This window comes from Hippocampus guttulatus, chromosome 14 (genome assembly GCF_054856545.1).
Source record: "Hippocampus guttulatus isolate MCC_2025c chromosome 14, RoL_Hgut_1.0, whole genome shotgun sequence".
NCBI lineage: Eukaryota > Metazoa > Chordata > Actinopteri > Syngnathiformes > Syngnathidae > Hippocampus > Hippocampus guttulatus.
The window spans coordinates 7,883,455-7,909,190 of record NC_141274.1 but is presented as its reverse complement, the minus strand read 5'-3'; the positions used below and the strand labels follow the sequence as shown (position 1 = coordinate 7,909,190).

Here is a 25,736-nt window from a genome sequence, read left to right as displayed (position 1 = left end):
AATTGATTATGCCACTGGAATTGATCTGAAAATGACGTCTGCCTCACTTTATATCCACTTAAGGACGTGTGTCTCACTACTTAAAATAGTGCACCATAAACCTTTGAATTTCGTGAGGAAGCTCACTGAATCAATGCTGCTCGTTTCTCGGACAGCAGACTTATGTGCAAATGTGTTTTTGAATGAACTCCTCACTGTTCAAGCGAAAGTTGCCAGTTAGAGTGGGATGAAGTCACATCATTGACGAAGATGAAGAGCATTTAGCTGACCATCGAATCAATAACGGGAAGCATAAGAAGGGAGAAGGCAGTTCATTGTTTAGACTTGACATCATTTATTAATTAGAATTTCAACCCAGTATGGAGGAGACCTCTGCGCTACCGCTCCACTCCGATCCTGTTGGTGGCAGCAACGGGCATTACAAAATGGATTCCAATTTGATTAAAAGAGGAATTAAAGCAGCAAAGCTATTTGAACGGGCCCTTGTGACTTTATTAATGCCAAATCCTTGAAATGATGAAACTTTGACGCTATTCCCAAGCCCAAATTAGACAGTATGGGCAAAAAAAAAAGCTTGCATCTTTCACAGGTAGTTGGCCAAAATACGAGCACTGGAATTCACCCAAAACGGCTGCCTTGAATTAAAATAGTTGACTCCCTGTTCACATTTGGGCACATGTCCTTGAGACTTTCTTGTACATTCTGTTATGTTAGATGTTAAATTTTGTGTCATTCATTAAATCTGGTGTTGGGAGTGACTACGGGACGCCGCTGATTGAATTTTTGAATTTTGTCAGGCTAAGTGTGAGAACACCTCAAAACACTTTTGCTTTCAAATTCCTGAGTTTTGGGCATGTTGGGGCTCCTCAAAAAGGTGATTCCTCTGGCAGAAGAAGAAGAATGAATAAAAAATTCATGAGTGACAGTGGTGGCTTTGATTAAGTATGCAGAATGGAATATAAAACTAGAATATAAGAGAGCGTACCTTTCGGGATTACATGCTCATACATGCTTGTGACTAGAGAGGTCTGCTAGCGCCGCTACTGATGATGTAACTAAGCGTCTTAACTCTGTGGGATGCACTATTATTTCATGTCTCCTTTCGGCATCAAACTGTGCTTCCACGTGCGATTTAGGATGACATCTTGAGAATTGCTTAGTGGGAGTGCAGGAGGATCGCCGCAATCTTTTATGAAGCTTCCGCATGCTCAAGGCTAGAAGGTGGAGAAAAGTCTGTTGCTGAAAATGAATTGGAAGAGCGCAGAGATGACACTGATATGACAGTCTACACGAAGAGTGTCATGATTCTGTTTGTGACCAACAGGTGGCACTGTAGGGCTCTCCCTGCAGCTGCACACCTGTTGGTCGTTATGCAATCATTGCTTTAAAAGGACTCCCGGCACGACCACTCGGTGTCGGGTCATTGTTTGCTGTCAGGTTTGTTTCAGTCATGTTTTTTGTTTGATACTTTGGACTTTGTTTGTTTTGGATTGAGTTTTCTCTGTTTTAATACAATTTGTCAAGTACACTCTGCTCCTCTCTCTTGCCTGCTTTTTGGGGTCCACCACCACCTCGCAACCTGACAAAGAGCCCAGTGACGCAATACACAGAATATAGCATGACCTGTGAATCGCAGCTCTGTATTCACTAGAAAACTCTTAAAAGGAATCGGAAGATCGTGGAGCTTCTTTGTAAACTGACCGACTTATGACCATGAGAAAACATTGCGGTTGCAGGACGAGGCGGAGGAGCTGCGGGCGGAGATGGAGGAACTGCGCGACACCTACATGGACGAGGAGGTGTACCAGCTGCAGGAGCTGCGCCGCGAGCTGGAGCGATCCAACAAGAACTGCCGCATCCTGCAGTACCGCCTGAGGAAGGCCGAGCAGAAGGGCCTGCGCGCCGCCCAGACGGGACACGTGGACGGGGAGCTGTTGCGCGGCCTCGAGCAAGACCTCAAGGTGTCAGACTTTGTGTGTGTCAGTCTGTCTCTATGTATGATGAACTTCTGTGTTCATTAACAAGTGACACGGTAGTGAATTAACTATATGTAAAAGTTCTGTTGTACCCAGCATAAGAAAATCTAGCTACGATGGAGTCATGGATTAGTGAAAAATAGATACCGGAAGACTGACCGTGGTGACCATGTGACCCCAGGTGGCCAAAGACGTGTCGGTCCGTCTGCACAACGAGCTGGAGAGCGTGGAGGACAAGCGGAGCCGAGCCGAGGACGAGAACGAGCAGCTGCGGCAGAGGATCATCGAGGTGGAGATCTCCAAGCAGGCACTGTACAACGAGCTGGAGCGGGCCAAAGAGGTCAGTGGAATATAGACTACATACCACGCAGCAACATATATATATATATATATATTTAGGTCATGTCACCACAGGTTTCTAGGCAGAAATCAATATTCGGTACGCCCAAAATCCCAATGAAAAAAAAATTGACATACAGTAGTACAGTCACCCTCGTTAGGCTGTTCCCTTGACTACACAGCGACAAAGGACGGGGAGAGTCAGCATGGACAGGAAGTCAGACAGACACCCCCACCCCTCCATCAATCCTATCCAGTAACAAACAAGAGCCCGACATATAGTAGCAGGGAGGGAGAGTCTGTGTGGACAGCAAGCCAGACACTTCGAGAATGATAGTGCCTTCAGATTCCGGCCTAGCAACAAATGAGATTCAAATGTCTGTCTTGTGCTACTTTTGTTGCCTGTGCCAAGGAAGCGACAGTTTTATTCGGGTTTCTTTCTAAGTTAGCCTATTTGTGGAACCGGTGTAGTCTTGCGAAAATAAAGTGTGCGTGGATTGCTAAGAGAGAGAGAGAGGAACATTTAGCATTGCGACTGCATCCTGCGTGGGCTGACGTTAGGAAGGGTGGGACTGCAGGATGACTGGGGAAGTGGGAAGGTTTTGGGGCTTGGTTCTCCTTAACGTTTGTCCCACAAAAACAAACACTCTCTCTGGTCCCCCAAACTCTCTCTCTGACACAAACCTAAAACGTGAATCTCTCGCTCTCTCTCTCTCCTTCCTCCATTGCTATTTACGTGAGTCGTCACCGCGTTGAAGACATGAAATGACACATACATGACGCGGGCTTGTGCGTTGCGTGCGCGCCATACTTTGCCCACACTTGGGTGTAGAAGATCTGTGCATGTGGCGCATATAGCTCGCAAATTGGATGACCATTTCAAATTTGAGCATGTATTGCTTATCAAAAGCTGGTAGAAGAACACGAGGGAATCTCATTGACCCAGTTAGCATGTGCTGCTGTGTGTGTGTGTGTGTGTGTGTGTGTGTGTGTACGTGTGTGTGAGACTCCACCAATGAATGCCGAGACTCCCTGCCGCAGTGGCACACATACACCGCACGCATCATCCCTTTGAACATAAATACACGTCGAGCATTTATAATTCAGTACAGCGCCACATCATCACATAAACTTTTTAGGGACTGGTTTGTCATACGATATTTTATCCCAGTGACCTGAAGGTAGACATAAATTCAAATTAACGTCTGGGAGTTTTTTGTGGGATGACATAGAGTTGTCTTGACACAAAGGCACGCGGGATGACGTGAAACTGTCGCATTGTTTTACATGTTGGGATTTACAAGCTGGTTTGAGAGGTTGTGCGGCCTGTTGATGTTGAGCCTTATCTCGTAAAATAAATGTCGGGAGATGACATCCTGTGGCTTCACGGGCTTGTTAATACGTCACATGTCATAGGAAAATCCCGGATACAAATGGAATCGTAGTGATGGCATCAGAACGATAGGATTGGATGAGAAGTGATTGGGTCTCATGAAGGAGCCTTGCTGCTCGCCGATATGGATTTGTCATCTTTTGAATGAAAAGCTCCCATGAAGGAGCCTTGCTGCTCGCCGATATGGATTTGTCATCTTTTGAATGAAAAGCTCCGGGTTTGCTTCGAGTAAGGAGGAAGAGGAAAAAAGGAGCGTAAGAAAAAGAGAATGGGTTCATTCAACTATAAAGGCAGGGCAGGATCTCAAGTGTTGAGGCTCCTCTGGTAGCTACTTACTGTACAGCGAGTTGGAGACCGCTTCAAAGCGTACGCCGGGCTTCTTTCCCCCCCACCCCCTCCATAGCCTACATACAACTTCGCCAAAATATCTTGCTCGTTTCACCTGAAATCACCGCACAATAAATCCAATGACAGTTCAGTGAAATACTATTTTAGCAAACGGGAAAGCAGAAGAAAGTCACTTCCGGAAAAGACCACAAATAACGGAGCAGAATAAAGCAAACGGGGGGCGGGGGGGTGTATTTCCCTCCATTGCTGTTGTTTACTTAAAGGAAGGCCTCATTAATTTTACATGTGGCTTGATTGGTAGTGTGTAATTAGTTGAGCTTGGAAAAAAACGCAAAATATCAGAAAATTTTATTTCACTTTTATGACAACATTTTCAACACGAGACCTAACGTGTGCAAACTCGATACAAGACAATAGACACACATTGGACAACGAGGGGGCTACAAAGAAAAAGAATGTCATATTTAATGCATTGAAAAAATGTGCAGAGGATTGACCAGAAATGGCAAACAACGTGCAAAGTGGCATGTTATTCCACAATTTAAATGTTTTTTTTACTGTTGACAATGGCGTGCATATGTTCAGTATCCTTTTTATACTTCTTGTTTCGATTGATGAGTTTGATGCCACTCGTTTCCCACAGTTTCCCGGCAGAATCCACCGTCTCTGTTTTCCGTTTTGCTAATTTCCACGCCACTCTCCAACCACAAGGCCCCTCCCGCCTCGTTAAGCGACTAATTGTGAGCCATGGGACACGCAAGAGAAGCGGGTGGCGCGGGGTGGGGGCTACGAGGGCGACCCCATTATCAACCGGCTGGATGCACCACAACCCGACAGCCGCTCTCCCACACTCTTCAAGTTCAAGCCACCTGCACCGCCAGACAACAGAGGGTTACTTCCTCTGTTGTCTGGCGCCCGTTGCTATTCTTCTATTGGTTTGGACCTTTTTGGACACAATAAAACACTGAAAACAGATTTGGGGGCGGGGAGTAATTATAATGAGTCCGCCTTTGCTCCATGATGTGGTCTTTTCTCCAAGTGACTTTCTTCTGCTTTCTGGTTGGCTGAAATGACCTTTGTTGTTTTGACAGCAAAATGAGTTGGGTGGGGGGGGGGGGGGGGGGGTGAATTAACAGCGCCTCTGTTTGCCCTGTAATGTCATTCATGAAAGCATGGACCCATGCCAAGGCATCTGCGATGCTCGTTTGTGTCTTTGAGTTAGCATTGGACAGTAAATCCCCAATGATGCAATGTCACTGGAGATTTTAAAGAAAGGGCTTTGTAGCCACAAGTTCAAATATCAGCGAAGACCGCCCGCCAGCTGATGATCGGTCATGACAACAGCTCGCGGTGACGCTTGAGACGTGACCTCCTGAGACGAGATTCCACGGGCCACAGTTCTGGTTGCGTCATGATGCTCTGACCACGTCTGTCTTTTCTTATTAGGATGATTACATTTTCATCATGTCCCAAAGTAAACATAATGGCAAGTTGTCCCAAATTCTCAAGCGATCTTCAAACTCGATGTCAGGCTAGCACTTCAGTGTTTCTGAAAATCTCAATTTAATTCCCAGACAGTGGAGAGGATATGGAGAGTGGATTGAAGACGTTATTAAATAACAGTACTCATTTATCTTTCTAGTCGGCTCTTATCTTGATAAATTTAGTCTGCTACTTAAAAATTTTTCTTAATCCTCCGTATGCTTCTCAAATTTCCAGACATTTATCATTTCAAAACTTTGAAAACGTTTCTCTTGACTTAGCCACAAAAAAGTTCTTCATTCCACTGAATTAACTTCATGACTGTCGGCGCTCAAATGTACCAGCATGCGGCGAAGGCACCGTGAGATGCCATCAAACGCTTGGCAGTCATGCTGTCTGCCGATTTAGCGACCGGCATGATGCATTCAAGGACGAGTCGGCTAGCACACACACACACACACACACACACACACACACGTGACTTGTTTTATGGAAGAGGCCCAAAAATGAGATTGTGGAAAGAAAAGCCATGATGTCATCTACTCGTCTCAGTTCCTTTCTGGGGAAATTCCCACTTGTTATGCCTACTAGTTCTGACAAAATGTCCTGTTGCCTTGTGGTGGTTGAGTTTCCCATGCGCAGCCTGCTGTGTCGTGTGTATGTGGCGACTCCATCAGAGTGTGTGTGTGCGTGTGGGAGCCAGAGAGGGTACACTCGCACATCACCTCACCTCGCTAAACCGCCGCTGACCCGAGCTGGGGAGCCGACACGCAACAGAGGTTGGCACAATGGTGCTTTAATGGGCTGTGTCAATGAATGTGTATCCACAAATGCACAAACACACACACACACACACACACACACACACACACTTCTCACTTATTCAACGCACTTCCGTGTGTTGTCACAGTTTTATGACTACACTTGTAAAGCAGTAAAATGATGCCGGTGGATGTTCATCATCCCTAATAACTTCTATCCCACTTGGCCACAAACAAGCATACAGTAGGAAACACCAAATCCATCGAGTAATTTTTCATGGTTTGATTTCACGTGAACTCGGTTTCACGACTTCGCATTTTATCAGCGACATGGACCTGTTGTTTACAAGACGCTTGCCTCCTCCCCTGCGGAGGGTGTGGGGTAGGCCTGACCTTGAAGCGACCTCGGGAATGCAGCATCCCGCCTGTCTCGCTGAGAAATGTTATCTCTTCTGATGTTGTACGCACAACACACACACATGCACACACAGACATGACATTATATTTAAACACAGCCAGCTTTCTTGCACTAGTGCACCTGCATCAATAATATTGAATTTCAGTCTCACTGCATCTTTTACCTGAACCTGCTGGAGTGTATATTTAGGTATGAGAGAGAGAGAGAGAGAGAGAGTACCATGGATTTTTGGGATGTTTATTTTTTTGTAGGTCTACATATGATAGATATTACTGGTAAGTTTGGCGCTTCTATGTGAAATTGTTTTTGGAGTATGGGAAATCCTCCCTCCTGGCGATTTCTTCGAATCAGCAAAGTCAGCAAACTTTACTGCCACGCTCCACCCACAAGCAGTGACCAAAACGCAAAACACTTCACAGTTTAGTATTGCCCATCAGCCTGTTAAACAAATCTGGTAGCAATCAGGCTAAATGTCTGTTGTTAAATGAGATTTTGAATTGGATTTAAGTGACCCTAAAATGTCTGTTTTGAACCAAAATGGCTGACTGTTTCATTTTATTTCATCACCTCCTCAATAATTTTTTGTGCCTCTGCTCATGATAGAAATTACTGTTAGATTTCGCATCCCTTTGTGAAGCCATTTTTTCAGCTCGGGAATCCCTTATGCTGGCGGTTTATTTGGGGTACGGTTAATAAAGATGAAACAACCGCACCGCATGCTTGGGCCCCAATGATCTGAGTAGAGTTTACATTCACTCAAATGCGTGAGCGGGTATTAATTAATCTACTGAAATGGATTAGAGTCCGCATCCGACTCTGCTAATCGGCCTCAGAATAATTTATAGCGACATTTATTCCGCTGTTGTGCGTGAGTCTTAGAGGCGAGCTTTATCTACATCCAGCCGCCCTCAAAAGCTCCTTTTGTGCGGCCATCCCGCCCCCTTTCGGGGAGCGTTCCCCACGCCCCCGTTAAATCCCATTAGCGGACTGCAACGACAACACTCCTGCTGCTGCAGTGTCCTCCTTATCTCTCGTCTTCCACACACGTTTGGAGGCAACACTGACAAGCTAGCCCGCGGTAGTGCTGACGATGTTACTTGTTGGTTTGTATGCTACAAGCTAATTTGAAGGCGCCGAGGTAGTTGGGGTGAAAAGTAAAACCCGTCTTCAAACCTTTGGCTGCTCTTTGCCTTTCTGAGGCAATAACCTGATTTTGAATTAGGGAGGTACCTTGTAGCAAAAGCGTAGAAAATAGATGTATGGAGGTACCTGTCTCGAGATGAAAGTTGTAGTACGTTAGCTTGTCACTTTTTTCTTGTATTGCATCTCAGGCCAGCTTCTTCAACCTTTATATTGATAATTGAGCTTTCCGAGCCAGAAACATCTTGATTTTGAATGATTTAGATCATAATGTCACCAGTAGCTAATGCTAAGGTCAAAGGGATTTCACATTTCAGCCCATCCTCTTCAAAATTTTCAGGGTTATTGAACATTCAGAGCAGGAACACTATGAATTTTAAACTTTTGTAATATACTACAGTAAACAATGTCTTTCTTGGCGTTGGTCAGGGATCACGAAGCTTTGTCTAATCCTGCGTCTACCCAGACAGACAGATTAGCTCTGTCACCGTGGCGAGGAATTAGAACAGTAGTGGTGTTGGAGACGCTCAGCGGGGCGTCAAAGTGAATATACGCGAGCCGGCTTGGTCGTGTGACCCACTGTGTCTTCGCTAAACATTTTGTTTTCTCTTGGAAATTAAATTGGACCTTTGGAAGGCATGATGTTGATGGATGGATAGATAACAATGGGTGTAGAAGACTGAAGGGATGTAAATGAATAGATGCTGGGCGAATTAATGTTCCTCTGGACGGATTGTAATTGGGAAATCAATTCTTTGTGTGTTTTTTTTTGCATGGGTAAAGTAAGTCGCAGGCCCCGCGCAGTTTGAGTTCATGTTTTGGTCGTGTTGCTAGGTGGACGTTTCCTCCCCTGCCGCAGAGCCACTGACTGAGTCAAGGTTTATTTTTGATGTATTTATTTTTTGGATGACGAACTGGGGCCTAACCCTTCTGTTGGAATTTTAACCAATCTAAGACATGAGTGAAGAAGAATTCACCTTATTGTCATTCACACTTTTTTACATGCATATGCATGAGGTTTTCGAGGTGTCGGAAGTGGCCTTCAGAGGAACTAAATCTAATAGTAAAAAGAAAAAAAAAAGTCATCCAGATGTTCCTCACCAGGCCTGAAAGAAGGTTTGAAAACGATGGTGCAGGCTCAGACCATGGTCACAGTCTCATCCCTGGTTTGCATTAAATACATGAAAGACTTTCATCCATCATCAGACGTTGACCTGACGACGGAAATGTTTAATGTTACGCAAGCTTCTCGGCGAGGATTAATGTTCTGGTGCCTCCCGTCTTTTACAGGATTATTATTGATAAAATCTCAAGCGGATCTCTGTTCCTGAGTGTCATCCATTGCTCTCATTTCCTCCAGTCAATACCGGACGAAGAATCTAATGCGTTGGTTTGTTATGAAAAGTCCTGATTCACTCTTGGGGTTTTTTTTTTGTTTTTTGGGGGGTGTTTTGCAGACTGCATTGAGGCGACGAGGGAGCTCATTTAAGGACAAGAAATCCACCAGCCAGGTATATGTAAAACAATTATATAAAATATTTGATTTTATTTATCAAATTAAATTCGTGTTCAGTTTGAATTCATTTACTGAATTTCATGTTATTTATTTTAATTTGTTCATAATTTTGTTTTTTTAAACATATGGACTTTATAATAATGATAATAATAATTATTATTATTATTATTATAAATTTTATATATTTTTTAATTTTTATTATTATTGATAAATATTTTCACTTATAGATTGTACCCGAGGAGAAGTCAGCAAATTCCCTGATTTCTGAGCTAGTATTAGAAACATTACAAGTTTAACACTTGACACTTGGGGCCCTATTTTCTTGCAAATCGGGTATTATTTTGGTGCCCAGCATAAGTCGGGCGGAAAGTGTGTATGTATGGGTGTTGTTTTCTCTCTTTGGGTATTTTTGTAGGCGAGCACAGGTAGAAAGGGGAGTTTGCGGCATTTCAGTCACCAAATTGCCAAGTGCGCTTTTTTTTTTTAAAAAAAGCTCAATCTTGTGCTGCAGCTTTTCTCCAGGAATTTTGTGGGCTCTCTGTCTGAAAGAGGTACAGAATGGATTTAAAATATGTCTATATAAGTCTAATTGAGTTTCTCGCCACTAGGACGACAGCGCTGACCTCAGGTGCCAGCTCCAATTCGCCAAGGAGGAGTCCGGCCTGATGCGTAAAAAAATGGCTAAGCTGGGCCGTGAGAAAGATGAACTGGAGCAGGAACTACAGAAGTACAAGTCGGTCTACGGAGACGTGGACAGTCCCCTTCCCCTGGCTGAGTGCTCCGGCGGTGGCCCTCATTCCACCCGCGAGGCGGAGCTGCGACTGCGCCTCAAACTGGTGGAGGAGGAGGCTAACATTCTGGGAAGGAAGATCATGGAGTTGGAGGTTGAAAACCGCAGCCTGCGGGCCGAAAACGATGACATCCGTTGCCAGTACGAACGAGACTGCTTCGGTAGGGAGCCTTTCTCGAGCATGCCCTCATCACCCTATGGCGGCGATGTGCTCGAGTCAGCCGGCGAGCTCCGCCGTCACCTCCAGTTCGTAGAGGAGGAAGCGGAACTGTTGCGTCGCTCCATCTCCGAGATTGAGGACCACAACAGGCAGCTTACTTCAGAGCTCAACCGCTTCAAGTTCAGTTCCGGGCTGGTAGGCGAGGACGGTGGGGAAGGAGGACTATTTAAACCTGGTAATGGCTCCAGTGGAGGGATGATGATGGAGGAGCTGAAATCAGCCAGGATGCAGATTAACGACCTGAGCGGAAAAGTGATGAAGCTTCAATACGAGAACCGAGTTCTCCTGTCCAACGTCCAGCGTTGCGACCTGGCAGCGCACCTGGGCCTGAGAACTGGTAGCCCGCGAGACAGCGACGCAGACAGTGACGCCGGCCGCCGGGAAGTAGCCGAAGACGAGGAAGCAGGGCGACTCCTTCTCCTCCAACCCAAGAGGGAGGGCCCCATCGGCGGAGAGAGCGACTCCGAAGACCTCTTTGAGAAAACCACCACCACCTCGGGGTTTGGAAGTATCCGACCGTCGGATGGCATCGACCTTAGCGCTGCTGAACTCGCCAACCGCCGCCGGGAGGAACGAGAATCTTTTGCCAATGTGAAAAGAGAGGCAGATCGACTCGGCAAATCTGTGGACCGTCTGATCACTGACACGGACAGTCTGATCCTGGAAGGGAGGCTTCTGGTGACGATAGCGGAGGGTTCTCAGGGAGGAGGTGACTCCCAAGTCCTGGACACCATCAATACCCGCATGAAGGCTTTCCGCACCGAGCTGCACATCTTTGTGGAGAAGCTGGATGGATTGAGGGAGAGAACAGATGACCTGTCCCCGATGCCAAACCTCACAGAGTCCAGCAGCTTCCTATCCACGGTCACTTCCATGTCCCGGGATTCTCCCATCGGCAATTTTGGGAGAGACCTGATGACGGACATCCAGGTAATTTCAGTTCGGTATAGTGTACCATTTCTGTATTGTTGGCTTTCACCTTGCCTTAGGACATGGCATTATTGTCTCAGGGGGCTACCCCACTTCTCACCCAAAGTCAGATGGGTTTAGGTTCCAGTTTACCCGTGAACCTTTAACAAAATAAGGTCAATCAAGTCCAATTTCCATTGGACTGCGATTGTTTTAAATATTTACTTTTTACGTTAAATTGAGATTTTATGATTCCATTATGTTTTGTTAATACTGCTGTCGTTGTAAATGACTCCTCTCAATTATCTGCTTTATGTCGATTTAACAACCTACCTTTCAGTGTCCATACATTAGATGTCCATTTCCGTCCAAATCAAGGGAGATCTAAGTGGTTGTCTGGCATCAGGCCACCAGGATCCCACAAAAAGTTGAGGGTAACCTTAGAAGTCATAATAAATGAATAGAAATATGGGCTACTTGGTGAAAGACGGTTCTTCGCCAGGTGGTGAGATGGTACTCTTTGCCTTGTTGTGTTTATTACTTGTCAATGTTTGATCATTTTGAGGATTCGCCGTGGTAAAAGGGGGTCCATTCAGTTAACTTCGAGGTCTTCAGAAGAATCATGTTTAGAAGCCTGTTGGGAGCCACCCAGCTCTACCACACTGGCATCGCCTACCATCTGCCCCGCCTCCGCTATCACGTCCTGCCGCCGCCACATCGCCATCTACATCTCCATGCACATGCTCCCCGTAGAGCGCCGCTTTGCTTGCCGCCCGCACGCACTGCCTGCCCACTTGGCCGCGATCCGAGCGTCTTTTCACTTGAGTGCATGGTGGATCGCTTCCGAACAGGCCTGCCTCTTATCTCTGTGGCTCTTAATGGGCGTCACTGTTTTGTGTTTGTACGTTGTCACCAAGGAGACAAACATCACGTTGTGTGTTGGCAAAGAAAAAAGGCTCTAAAGCAGGACTGCATGATGAAGGGAGCTTGTTGGCTTTCCGAATGTTTTCCAACCGCCCAGGCCGAGAAGGGAAGCTGCCTTCATACCCTCCCACTCCTCGTCCTCCTCTTCCTGCACAGCTCACTGGCTGAGTCCCGGTGGAGCTGGGTGGATTCTGCACTCGCAGCTCTCACAAGTTTGAAACATTCAGGTCTTTTGTCAGTCTGACCTCTGCCAGGGTTGAAGAAAAGAGGGGTGGGGAATCACCATATTTATCTGCTTGTTTGTCCAGTCATACCTTAGCAGGGCACTTCTTTGTTCAAAAAGGACTCAAAACAACAAGATGGTATCATTTTCTTTTGAGGCGGGGGGGGGGGGCAAACAATTCCGTGATGAGTCAAATAACAAAAAAAAGAAGACAAACCCTTCGAACAAAGGTGAAGTCACTGGAATATTTGTGTTTGGCTAGCACACAGGCTATGTCCTGGTTCATGGAGAATGACGTCAGGACATATGACGTTCCCATTTATTTTCTCATGTTGGAGAGGGTACTGATCCACCCTCAAAAGTCAAAAAGAGACCATCTGAAGTTGTGGAGTCAATTGAGTTTGTGCTTTCTTGTCCCTCTGTTTATTAGCTTGCAGACTTCTTCCTGGTTCATGGATGGATGGATGGATACAACTTTATTGTCAAATGTACTGTATGTGTAACATACAGCACAGATGGACATAGGACACTCCCATTTGTTTTCTGGGGGAAGATAGGGCGTTTTTTAAAATTGTGACTCTCATGTCAAAAAACTGAAAATGAATGGAATCATAAATCAGCGTATTTTTGGGCTTGGTTGTCTGTCTATTTGTTAGCTAGCGGACTACTTTCTGATTCACGGAGAATGACTGACACAGAGTTAAGATTCTACCATTTGTGTCCTGCTGAAGGAGGGCCGATTCCATCATGACTCAAATATCAAAGGTAGAAGCTAGGAGGAGCTAAGTTAGCTAGGAGGCTACTTCCTGGTTCAACGAGCATAACGTTATATGATGGGAGCGAAATGTTGGTTCTTGGGCAGGGGTAATGCTTCCATAGTGACTCAAACATCAAAAACAGAGAATGAATTCATCAAAGTGAAAAATGTCGGGTAGATTCATTTGTCAGCTAGCAAGCCTACTTTCTGATACAAGTTTTTTGACACATCCACTCATGGTACAGTGAACCTCCTAAAATGTTTAGAATGACTTATTTGAATAGTTTAAAGTGAAAGAGACCACAAACGATGATACCCAAATGATTGAGTATTTTAAACTCATTTTACAACATTACCCTTCAAAATAAATGGTTTACAGATTATTTGATTACAAAAAATAATAATAAATGCACCAGTAATGTCAGGACGCTGGCATGTATACTCGTTGGAAGCTGTAAAATAAAAACAAGCTTTACTTTACTTTCTTATTAAGGCTTGGGAAAATATTCCATGATGCATTTTAGGCTGCTATCACGGAACTCCATCAGATTCAGTGGGGAAGTTAACACCGTTCACAGCCATTCTCATTTTCAAAGAGACTCATTCTGAGAATGAATGTTCTTGCCTACGTTCTTAGGAAGACCATACTTAGCGAATTCACAAGACCGCACTCGCCATTTTTCAAACTGAGAAAAGGCCTCTCTCTTTAGTTTGGCACTTTTTGCACCCTTTTTGATCATCTGGGAGGGAGCAACTGAATAGCTGCAAACTTTCTGAAAAAATTGTGAGTTTGCAAATGGTGAATGCTGGCTCTTTGGGAGTTTAATGAAATTGAAGTTGTTGTGTCAAGAATGTTTTTTTCCTTCTAAATACCATGGTGGCGCTTTTTAAAATGAAACCTGCAAAACAAGCTGACTTTAACGCTATCTCCCTGCTTTGTACAATACACAAGCATGTTGAGCGGCCATTTTGTTGTTCCTGACCACCTTTATTGGCGGGCTCGCTTGTCGCACTGCACCTTTTTTTGCCATGGTTATTTCTCAAGCCAGCTGCTTTGGTTTGGACTCACGTGTCCGTCATTGCATGCGCTTCATAATGAGTCTTCTGCATTCTTTCCACCCCGAACCACCTTAAACTCCTCGTCCTTCTCACCCGCCCCCTTCCTCCTTCAGATGTTCCAGCCCGTCATTTTGTTCATCCTCATTCTTATCCTGTTCTCATCTCTGTCATATGCCATCATCTTTAAGTTGGTCTTCCTCTTTGCGCTCTTTTTTCTACTCTAGTCCGTTTGTTGTCTTTTTAGTTGCCCCCAGTTTGCCCTTTTCGCTCTTATTCATCAGCCCATTCACTGTTTTTTTTTCTTTCTGTGTCCCGCTGGAGGTCTTTCTTCCTCACCCGCTTTGTTGTCCTCTTGTCTTTTTTGTCCACTTGCCACATCACCACAATCTCCTCCACCACCCCCTTTCCATACCCTCCTGTACACTTCCCGGACCCCCACCCACTCCCCCTCACTCACAGTCCGGTCAGAGGGATGAGCTGGAGTGGCGCGTAGGACAGGAGCGAGGCGTGGAGCCCTACAACCAGAGCAGGGGAGGTGCTGCGGGACTCGCTAGGTACCACAGACCACTGGTTTTAAGAACAGAGGTCAGTGACGCCCCCCCCCCCCCTTTACTTGATCCCCTCTACCTCCTCTATCCCTTCCCTTTCGACCTGTGGGACTGTGTGGGAACTTGGACCCCTGTTATTATTTTCTCAATAGCCCATCAAATTCAAATCAAAGAAATATATTTTTTAAATTCTCTCCCAAATGCATTTTAAAAGCATTTGTATTTAAAAAAAAACAAAAAACAAAATATAGCGTGCACATATATATATATATATATATTTTTTTTTTTCCCTCAAACATTTACATTTATATAAAAATAAATTGTATAATTAGGCGCCTTTAATTACAGGTCTTGGATTGGATTGGATTTAATTGGATTAAACTTTATTGTCAAATGTACTATGTGAAACATATCATTGATTTTTAGAATATACATTCCTAAAAATACACATATTTTGTTTAAAAAAATATTTAAAAGTACAGCTATCATCTATTATTATTGTGGTTAAATGCATTTATAGAAATTAAGGCCTGCCCCCCCCAACCCCGCCCCAATAAATGTATTATCACGTCGTACGTTCCACAGTTAGGTTAATAACATACGCCTGGGCCACCATGTTAAAATATGATAATGTGTGGACCTAAAAATATGAATATGACATTAAAAAAAACGATTAAATGTAACATTTAAATGGGTTTCTGAAAACTGGATTATTTATATTCCTCTTTGTGTAGTGACTCACCGTTCTTCATCAGAAGCTCAATCACCTTTTTACAGTGTCAGTTCACTTCAAGAGTACAATAGGGTCACCGTGATGTAACAATTACAGCACATCTGTGTGCGCTTCTTCCGTAATCCGAGAGGTGGGGAGGGATTGAGTCCGGGATTAGTGCTGATCTTGCGTGGCCGACGTTTGACCGACACACCAGCTCAAATTGTGGCGTTTCCAAACCTCAAACCTGAGGATCATTATCCTTAATTCGCCTGTTATGCCTGTTTCTTTGCTACAGAAAAAAAAAATGCCACGGGTCATCGTGACCTGCTGCATGTTTCCAGTTAACCCCCCACCCACCCACAAAAAAAAGACAAATCTGCACATGGTGTGTTAAATTCGGGTGAAATGAAGTGCCTTGTGTTAAAATGTTCATTAAAAGTTTCAAATATTGAAAACAGGTCAAGTTTAACTGCAACAACAGAAGAGTTGAAGGTCTTTCTCAAAATGTTAGGCGTAGTCACATGTGATAAACATCTCACTTATGTTTGCATGCAGCTGCCGGAGGCGCCTGCTGTCGACGTCCAGCTTCGTCTCGATCTTGACCGACGGATGAGAGTCGCGACGGACGAACGGGACATTCCGGTCGTCTCGCTGCCGCAGGTATGAGCATTTGCGACATGAAAAAAAAAAAGTGTTATTAGCACTCCGTAGGCTTCTGTGCCTCCCATTTTATATTCGGTTACTTATTTTTCTTCCTAGTTTACGCGCTGACATTAGATTCCATTTGCGATCAGTTGCTAACCAAAACAGCAGCACTTACTGAGGCATGCAAAGTCTGAGTCTGTAAGAAGCGTGAATGAAGCGAGGAGAATGCAAAGAGTCTGTTCGACTCGAGTCGAGTATGAATTCTTTACTTAGCAGCGTCAAAAATGATCTTACATCATGTGGAGTCATTAGCAGGTAGCCAATGCCCATTAGCAGTTAGCTTTTAGCAGTTCGGCGTCCCCTTGTCTTTTGCAATAAGCGGCGTTCCAGTTCACAGTGACTATGTGTCAATACGTATATGTTGAAATGCGATATTTCGATCACGGTGTCCATTCTCTTTGTTTTGGCAGGAGGACGAGGGCTTGCATCCGGAGCCCCAGCGCCCGCGTCTGGAGCTGCCAGGCCTCCTGCAGGCTCCGGAGGTGTGCTGGGCACAGGAGCGATCTGCACTACAGCAAGAAGTTCGCCTCTTCCAACGCAATACGGCCATCTTCTACATGAAGCTCAAGTCCATCCTGGCACGTTGGAGGCTTGGAAGCAGGGACGGCGCCATGCCCGACGATGGCGCGCAGCCGGAGGTGAGCCGCCTGAACATTATTTGGCAGGAAGTGTTACAGCAGGAATTGGGGGGGGGGGGGGGTGGAATGCTGGAACCGATTAGTGGCGTTTCTGCTTATTTCAATGGGAATAGATAATTTGGGTTATGAGTAAATTATATCTCAAGGGACCATTGTGCTTTTAGTGTAATGCCCTCACGTGTAAAGGGAGAGCCACAGTCTTAGCAATTGTGTGTGAGGCATTTTGGGTCTGTAGAAACTATTTTGCAGGATCATTCTGGTGTTGTGAACATTTTTGTGATATTTATTCATCCATGCAGGTAGAGAAGTCAGAGGGTGTCTCTGAGCTGGGTGGGATGATGCAGCAAGTGGAAGCCGACAAGTCTGCTCTCCCGTCAGTGTCACCCAGTGGACATCTGCAGTACCAGCATCAGGTAATCCCAAAAACTGGACTGTGGACCAAATCGATGGAAAATAAGGACCAAAATCCTGAAACAAAGATCTAAATTTCCCACAAAAACAGGACGAGATGGAACAAAGTTGTCAATCACTAGCTAACCACCCAAGTCTGTTTTGTTTTTTATTTGGATATTGCCTGTAGGTTTTTTAAAAGCCAGATGTATATATTTTTAACCCGTGGCGTCGTCTAAAGAAATGAAAACAAATCAAGACACTAATTAAATTGGTTTTGAAAAATAGAGGATCAGCAGTTTGAAGGGATGATTTTAAAACCGGAAAGTTTTAATGATTGTTTCCTTTTGCAGATACACAATCATTAACCATGATAAAATGTTCCTTAAAAATGTTTTGTTTGTTTAATTATTACTGACCCCCAACATGTTTGTAGTTTGGGGAGAACCGGCGAATGCTGCAGGCACTGCGTACCCTGCTGGAGCAGTTTCGGGAGGAGCTTTGCGAGGAAGAGGCGCGGCGCTGCCAACTGCAACAGGCCTACGCAAACGACAAAGCCACCTGGGAGGTGAAATGGGCCGAAATGAAGTGCCAGATCGCTCAGGTACGCGCAGATGGCCTCTCAGCCGGGCTCAACCATAAAGCGACCGAATGCGACGAGAAAACCCCTGACCATGTTGTCATTGTGGAGTTGGAGCGTAATTGGTAGGATAGCCACTCAAATTAAAGGTATGAAAAAGAAATCTTTGAATAACTTATTATAATGATAACCATTTTATATTTCCTAACAAATAATGATGATTTTTTTTTCTTAATCATGATTTATTTGGCCACATTATTGTTGTATTGTGCAAATGGCCCATTTTCCATACCCATAGCTCTCTCTCTAGTGATGATTTACATGATGTCGCATTTGAGGACATCATGTAAAAAGTACAAAAAACAGCTGTTCTCAGCGCTTGCGTGATAACATGCAGCAATGGGAACCAACTAAGCATTTTTTTTCTCGGGGACTTTAGGAGGGTGATTATCCAACTGGGCTCGCTTATAATCTGCGCGGTTTCCCACACTCCGTATCCTTCCACGGAGCCGCATCGAGGTCAACAAGCGCCTTCATGGGAGCTAATTGACTTAGCTCGCTCGAGTAGCATCCTGCTCTCTGTTCTGCTGGCCTGCACAGTATTAACAGTTTCGTTGTCAGCGGTCAATTTAAGGCACACATGGGCGTTAATCACATCATGTAATTCCCTTTGTCTGATGTTTAGTTTGATAAACTTCAAATGAGAGTACCACTCAATTATTTTTAAAATAATTGGTGCAAAAGAATTGGCCAAACAACAACTTGCTTCTTGAAAAACTGATAAATTGGACACCTGGGCAGATCTCACTAGTCGCACACTGAAAGCATGCGCCCCAGTTTGTGAAGGCCCGCTTTATTTGTATCATAATCTGCTGGTAGCAAAACGAGTACAACAGTTGAGTAATAACCACCCGTGTCGCGCAGGTGGAGGAGGAAGCACGAGGAAGAACGCGAGGCCAGGCTCAGGGGCTCGAAAGTGAAACGTCATCCCGAGACCCCGAGTGGGCCCTGAAGCAGGAGCGCGAGGAGCACCGCCGCCTGTTGGCCGAGAGCCACAACACCTCGCTGGACCTCCGCTGGAGGCTGCAGCATGGCGAGAAGCGATGGAGTCGCGAGAGGGCTGAGCTGCTGGAACATTTTGAGCGGCAGAGGCTGGAGTGGGATGGCGGTACCCGCGAGCTCCATCACAAGATGGAGAGGGTTAGGAGTCATTTTGTTTTTTATTTTCATCCATGCATTACCCGAGCCGCATATCCTCACGCTCACAATCAAAAGCCGCTCTGAAATGTGGAGTTTTATCATCTACATTAATTACTCAGGAACATAACAGGAAACAACTGTGCATTATTCAGAAACAGTTTCAATACTTTTGTCCCTGTGTCAGCTGCAGAGGGAGCTGAACTGCCGACGAGGCGAGGGCACAGAGGACAGCGGGTCATGCAACGGTGCTCGCTCCCCGCGTTGCCCACGTTCTCCGCAGTCCCCGCGGTCCACTGCACCCATCACGGTCCTGCCTGCCCGCTCCCTCTCCGACTCGGACACCTTGCTGGCGGAGCAAGGCGGGGCTGCCGCCATGAGGCTGAGAAGCCCGACCGAGAGCCCCTTTCTGGATGCGCTTTCTCTGGATCCCCTCGCCAGCTTGGAGGTCCCCCCGCCCTGCAGGCTGGAGAGTGAGAAGCGATTCCCCTGCATGAAGGAGGTAAAAGGTGTAGCTTTGGAGCTTGTCCTTAACTCATTCAGTACCTGGACCAAGTGTGAAAAGACGTTTAAAAACGTCTTTGGGAGTGAATGAGTTAATGTCTGCTCAGTAACTGTAGGTGTGAATGTGCCCTGCGATGAGGTCGCGACCAATTCAGTTGGATTTTCTGCGACCTTAAACAGGATAAAGTTTTGGAAAATAGATGTAGAGATGAAAGACAGACTCTAAATTGTCTGTATGTAACTACTTAGAGATTCTGGTCAAAACATTATAAATTAGCCTGATGGGACTCCAACTTCCCTGTGAACATTGTATCCTCTTTGTGGCACTCCTTTAATTGACAAGCGGCCAGGCCAGGGTTTGGATTGCGTTGGGCTCTAGTCAGCAGCCCTCACAATATTGAGGAATATTAAGAGTCTAGAACGTGACTGGATGGATGGTGATGACAATTTTTGTCTTCTAGGCCCTCGATGTGATTTCCGAGAGAGAAGGAGCGCCGGAGATGTACCCTGATGAAGAGATGAGCGGCGGTAGTTTGCTCAGGTGAAATTGCGTCTGCGGATGCAACATTGACATCTAAACCAGGATGACTTTGAGTGCATTTCAACTCGGAGTAATTTAGAAGACCCTACAAGAAGGGTAATACTTCCAGGGGTCCAGGATTTTTCTTTTTTTTGTTCTACTCTACTGCTAAGGTCAAGAAGCAAACATTTTAGGTGGAAATCCGTTTTAATTGTAGACACCTTGGTGACCCGAATCATGACGGTTTTGGAATCTTTTTGTGTGTATTGCATCCAGAGCCAAGTCGGTATGCTCCATGAGCGACTTCCAGCGTCTGATGGACAGCTCACCGTTCCTCCCCGACAAGATGCGCCATAGCGAGCGAGGCCAAGACGACGTCACTCCTCCTCTTTCACCAGATGACCTCAAGTACATTGAGGAGTTCAACAATAAGGGCTGGGACTTGTCGTCATCCACCGTCGCCAGCTTTGCTTATGATGCATGGACCAACAAAACCTCAGAGACGCAGGGAGTCGAACCGGTCATGGAGTCCTTCCAACCAGCCTCCTGGTTCCTCACTACCAGCGCCAGCCTGACCACCACCAGCACACTTAACAGTCGGGCGGGTGCGGGAGAAGACGCGTATGGGGTCCACGTCCTCCATAGCCCCACCAGACCTGGTCCAGAGCCAGACTCTGACCTCCTTTACACAAAGGGGATCAAGGCGAGAGGCGACGGAGAGGCGGCCGGCGTGTCGGATGAGGTATTCACCGGTGGAAGGTGGCCATGTGGTCTTCTGGAAGCGGGGGGATTAAGGACTTCTCCGAACCAGTCCCCCATTTGCCCCACGGTGGGCTACGCCTCCTCGCTGGAGCTTCAGCTCTCTCGGAACATGAGCGATGATATGAAGGAGGTGGCCATTTCGGTCAGGAACGCCATCCGCTCCCCAGCGGGGCCCGTGGTCCATGACATAGCCTGCCAAACCAACGGGTTCACCACGCGAGGCACTCAGACCATGCAGACCATCAACGTTGGTCTGCAGACAGACCCGCTGAGGAACCTGACCAACAGCCCCCACCGCTGCCTCACCCCAAAAGGAGGCGGCACCCCCGTTTCGTCCCCATCGCGGAATACCAGGAAGGTCCAGTACTCGCCGGTCATCCAGAGTAAATTTGAGCGGCCCTGCTGCTCGCCAAAGTACGGCTCGCCCAAACTTCAGCGCAAGATGTCCTCATCCAACAAGGCGGAGATGCCCAACACCAGCCGCGCCGCCACCCCTACAACCCCCCAGAAGGGCAACAGCGAATCGGCGTGGGCGCGCTCCACCACCACACGGGACAGCCCGGTCCACACCACCATCAACGACGGTCTCTCCAGCCTCTTCAACATCATCGACCACACGCCTGTCGTCCACGACGCCATGCAGAAGTTCAACAAGTCCCCCAGCCGCTCCCGCCCGACAACTGCCCCCGAGCCCAGCCCCGATCCCAGGAGCGCCAGGGGCCGCTCCCCCAGCCCCGTGCAGCTGATAGTGGAGACACAGGGGGACCGGAACGCCGAAGTAGTGAGCATTCGACAGGACCTTTCCGCGCCCCCGGGGTACACGCTGGCCGAAAACGCCGCCCGCCTCCTCAATAAAAAGCTGCAGGACGAGAGAAGGATGCAGGCAGGAGGAATAGGAAGCAAGATGGCCGACCCAGAGAGAGCACAGCCTGGATGCATGGAGGTAAATAGAGGCCAGAGCCCTTTTTATTTCGGAATAGATGTCAAGGAAATACGTCCAAGTGATATTCGAGGATCTGGTATCTGTGTTTGAGTAGATGGAGATTCTGGGGTTCTTATTTTAGTTTTAGGCCCAACATTTCTATGATCTTTGCTGGGACTTAAGTCTCACTTGAATGCAATGCTGAAACTTCTCCCGACCAAATGAATGTGTCGGCTCAGCTGAGATATGAAAGGGATCATGCTTGCAAATGAGTATCACGGTTCAGCATAATTTGGGATTAGGCCCAAAATGATTTTGATAAAATTGCGGATAATCCCTTTAAGAAGAATCAATCATCACGGATGCATCGTGAATTTCTGACCTTGTGGAGTTGTTTTAAACATTTGTTTTAAAGCAGGCATTTAGGCAGCATGTCATGTCAGCATCATCCATCTAAGATACAAGCTTCACATTTGGTAGCAATCGAACCAAATTGCTCTGAGTTTGTTCTTAAGAAGCCGAGGAAAAGGGTAAAATGACCCCAAAGTGGCCACTTTAAATGGCAGACTTCGGGCATGACTTTTGCGTAGATGTACTCATAATCGACGTTGCCATTAAATCTTATGATGCTATCAAGCTTTGGGGAGAAAATCCACTGGATTTATTGTCCTCAGAGGACGGGATGGTGTCAGTTCTGCATTGAACAGTATGTTTATTATTGTGCGGTTTGAAGATTTCTAAAGCGACTCTTTTACAGCATCATGATTGGCTGTACCTGCGCCAGCACTTTTGTTGTTTATAATCCCAGGTCACCCTCTCGTCTTCCTCCTCAGTTTAACCCCTTCCTGGTTTGTCTATCCCTGCCTCAACCCCCCCACACCCCGGCCCCCTCCACTCCCTCCCTCTTTGCTCCAGAAGCACACTGTCATACTAACAACTCCATGGGGACTGTAAGTCTCCACGATGTAAGTTCTCTCCTCCTCCGAGCCACATGGAACACCATCCCCATTATGGATCAGTCACCTTGTCAATCATTTGAATGCATGCTTCACAGGGCCACGGGCAGAATGAGGGCAAAGGTTCACATGTGACATCAGTCCCCCTTAAAAGGACCATGCTGGTGTTTTGCTACCATACAACATGGGTCTTAATATGTCCAAATTTGTACTATTATTCAACTGTATATGATTTCATTTAGAGGGGGGGCTGCAACATGTACTACAGTTGTGCCTTCATTCAAGAATTCATTCCGTGACCACGCTTGTAAAACGCATTTTGTATTTCAAATGATCTTTCTCCACCGACAGGGCCACAGCCAGAATTTGAAAAATTACGGCTTTATTTTGCAGAAAATCTTTTTTTCTTCACCAAAATAACAATTTGTTCGAAAATAATGAAAATCCTCCCCAAAAATCTGACTGCAGTGTTATTTTCCATATCATGTCAATAAATTGTGGCTACAATTTTGCCCGCGGGACTCTTAGCGTTCTCTGGAGCTCAACACGATACACAGCCACTGCAGTATGGTCCTTTAAAACTTCAAAAAATATTCCAAATTTACTTTGGGGTGTTTATCACACGTTTCATGACAGGTTGTGACGTGCTCCACTTGATGTCTTTTTTTTTTAATTAACTTTATTTTATTCCCATATTTACCCTCATCTTCTCGTTCCAGACAATGGGAAGTATTCAACATCTTATTTGTTATCATTTAACTCAACACTGTGAGTGGAAAAGTCCATGTTAAGACACATCGCTGGCCTTTGCTTAGAAGAAAGATTTTTATTTATTGACAAAAATGTGCTTTAAACGTAATTTTAGTCAAAGGTCGTAAAGGTGTTTTAAGGTGGATTTCCCCCCCCCCCCCCTTTGTGGGTCACGTTTTGTAGTTTTCAGTGTTCAGTTGCATGGTCTGTGTTGTTGTGCGGGCAATGTGAAGCGCACTCCTACCACCATTTTGTACTGATGAAACTGTCTTCTGAAATCAACACGGGAACCGATTGAGTCAAATCGGTGTCCGGGAAAATACGCTTTCGAGTCTTAAAAAGGATTCCAGACTTCAGCACTTCAGTTCAGCACGCTTCAACGATTAACTCCATGTTTTGCTTTTTCACACCCCTTTTTAAATGGACAAAAGAAAAAAAAATCTGTCTGTCTATATGATATTCTGACAAAAAAAATCTTAATTGGGAAAATATTCTTTTTTTTTTTAAAAACGTTTTTCTTTAGAAAAAACTGTCACAAATATTTATAACAACAACATTGTTCACAAAAATGTTAATATTTCATGAATGGGAATGAGTCGACCGGGGAGTTGTCGGGGGAGTTCTTCACACGGAGTCCATTTTCCCCTCCTAGATTGACTCCCGTGTGTTTGAGGGACTTTTTTAAAAGCCTATCAGCGGGGGATACACACATGCCTAAAATAAAATAAGTGATCATTGTTCCCAGATTTGTATTGCAGTCATAAAACTTGAAATCAGTTTCCTGCAAAAAGACAAAAAAAAAAGGAGTTAGCCCATTTTAGTTGTGAGTGGCCAAGTCATGTTTTTAGTACATTTGCGTCCTTTGTCATCCTTTCATGGGTTCTGGACCATCTTTGCCATCCACAGGACCTCCCTCGCTGTCCTGTGGCTCCGCCCTTGGAGTCCCAATTCCTGCGCCCGGCTCGCCCGGCCAACCGCCGCCCCCCCTCGCGCTGGGCCAACTTCTCGCCGCCCCCATCTTTGGCATTCGGGAGGAGGTTCACCTTCCCGCCACCGGGACGGCTCGTGAGCGTCCCGGAAGGCGACGCATCAACATGACGCTCGTCTTCTACCTCTGACGTCAGCCGCCCCCCACCCATTCATTTCATTCATTCACTCACTCCCCAAAGTAAGACTGAGAAGCTCATTGGTCACCTGAGAAACACCAGCTGACCCCTCAGGGGGGAGAAAAAAAAATAAGACAACTTCTTGAAATGTACTGTAATCATCTCCAACAAAGTAGTACAAATCATCACAACTGCATTTTCATGTCAGGTGCCTCTTCAGACTTGAGTTCATCTTTCGTCCATACTAAATGTCCATCCGAGGTGCCTGTTCCCACTTTTCAGTTCCTCACTGGTCAATGTGTTGGCGTGCATAGTTCCCATTTCTCACTTGAATGTCAGACTGCGTTATATCAAAATTTCCATTTCTGTGGTGCGAAGCAGCAAATGATGTCATTTTACCGCCGCCCGTAAAGGTTGTCCGTCGTCTGTATTTCCCTTTTCAAAAACGAAAACACGGGTGAAGAGAATAACGAATTATGCATCTGCGCGAGGCAGTTATCCGTCCAATATTTGCATGACACTAGCACTTTAGTGCACGTACAAGATGAGCACTAGTCGCGTTATACTGAAATGTTTGTGTGGTTTTATTTTTAAAAAATGGGGGGGGGGGGGATTCTATAGTGGAATACTGAACCTGTCGGCATTTGTAAACCCGTAAGTCTGCACAGAATGTGTTGGATATAAAAAGAAAAAAGAATGTTTTAGATGAGAATCTATGTGAAAACAATCTATAGTCTTATATAAATAGTCGATTAATGTCATTAAACATGAATGTGTATTTACAAGATCGCTGTATCTGATTGTCTTCATTATAATTTTTTTTGGGGGGTGGGGGGGGGTCTGGTTGGGCTTTAGCTCCCCAACAGAGGATTTAAATCAGAATAACACAAACGTGGAAATCGAGAATGTTTTATTAGGTCCGCACGAACACAAATATGTTTCCATTCATTCATTTTCTAATTCGCTTATCCTCACAAGTGGGCGAGCTGTAGCCTATCCCAGCCGTTTTCGGGCAGTAGATTAAAAAAAAAAACGCATGCCCTCTTGCACTCTTAAGTTACCAACATGAATAATTCAGCGAGCGCGGCTGCATCCTTGGAGCCGCCGCTGGCGCCGGCGGGGGGACTCTTCATTGCATCCGCACTGAGAGGAGCCCACCGATTCTATTAAATAATTCACCAGAGCTCC

The 25,736-nt window shown here is 45.8% G+C and overlaps 1 protein-coding gene across 6 annotated transcripts in view; it reads left to right on the top strand.

Annotated features, from left to right (window-relative positions):
* The window catches only part of mtcl1 (microtubule crosslinking factor 1), a 28,682-nt gene extending 3,347 nt beyond the window's left edge, over positions 1–25,335 (top strand). Inside the window, exons 2-16 of one of the 6 annotated variants that reach the window (XM_086128510.1) lie at positions 1,737–1,961; positions 2,158–2,316; positions 9,315–9,368; positions 9,982–11,313; positions 14,715–14,840; positions 16,074–16,178; positions 16,634–16,861; positions 17,161–17,274; positions 17,688–17,855; positions 18,756–19,031; positions 19,222–19,530; positions 19,994–20,073; positions 20,329–21,757; positions 22,570–22,701; positions 24,349–25,335. In XM_086128510.1, coding sequence (XP_085984636.1) covers positions 1,737–1,961; positions 2,158–2,316; positions 9,315–9,368; positions 9,982–11,313; positions 14,715–14,840; positions 16,074–16,178; positions 16,634–16,861; positions 17,161–17,274; positions 17,688–17,855; positions 18,756–19,031; positions 19,222–19,530; positions 19,994–20,073; positions 20,329–21,757; positions 22,570–22,701; positions 24,349–24,540 — 4,929 coding nt within the window. In that variant the 3' untranslated portion in view covers positions 24,541–25,335. Of the gene's footprint in view, positions 1–1,736; positions 1,962–2,157; positions 2,317–9,314; positions 9,369–9,981; positions 11,314–14,714; positions 14,841–16,073; positions 16,179–16,633; positions 16,862–17,160; positions 17,275–17,687; positions 17,856–18,755; positions 19,032–19,215; positions 19,531–19,993; positions 20,074–20,328; positions 21,758–22,569; positions 22,702–24,348 lie in introns of all 6 variants that reach the window. The other 5 variants (XM_086128509.1, XM_086128514.1, XM_086128513.1 and 2 more) reach the window with 5 other exon arrangements.
* The last annotated feature ends 401 nt before the right edge of the window (positions 25,336–25,736 follow it).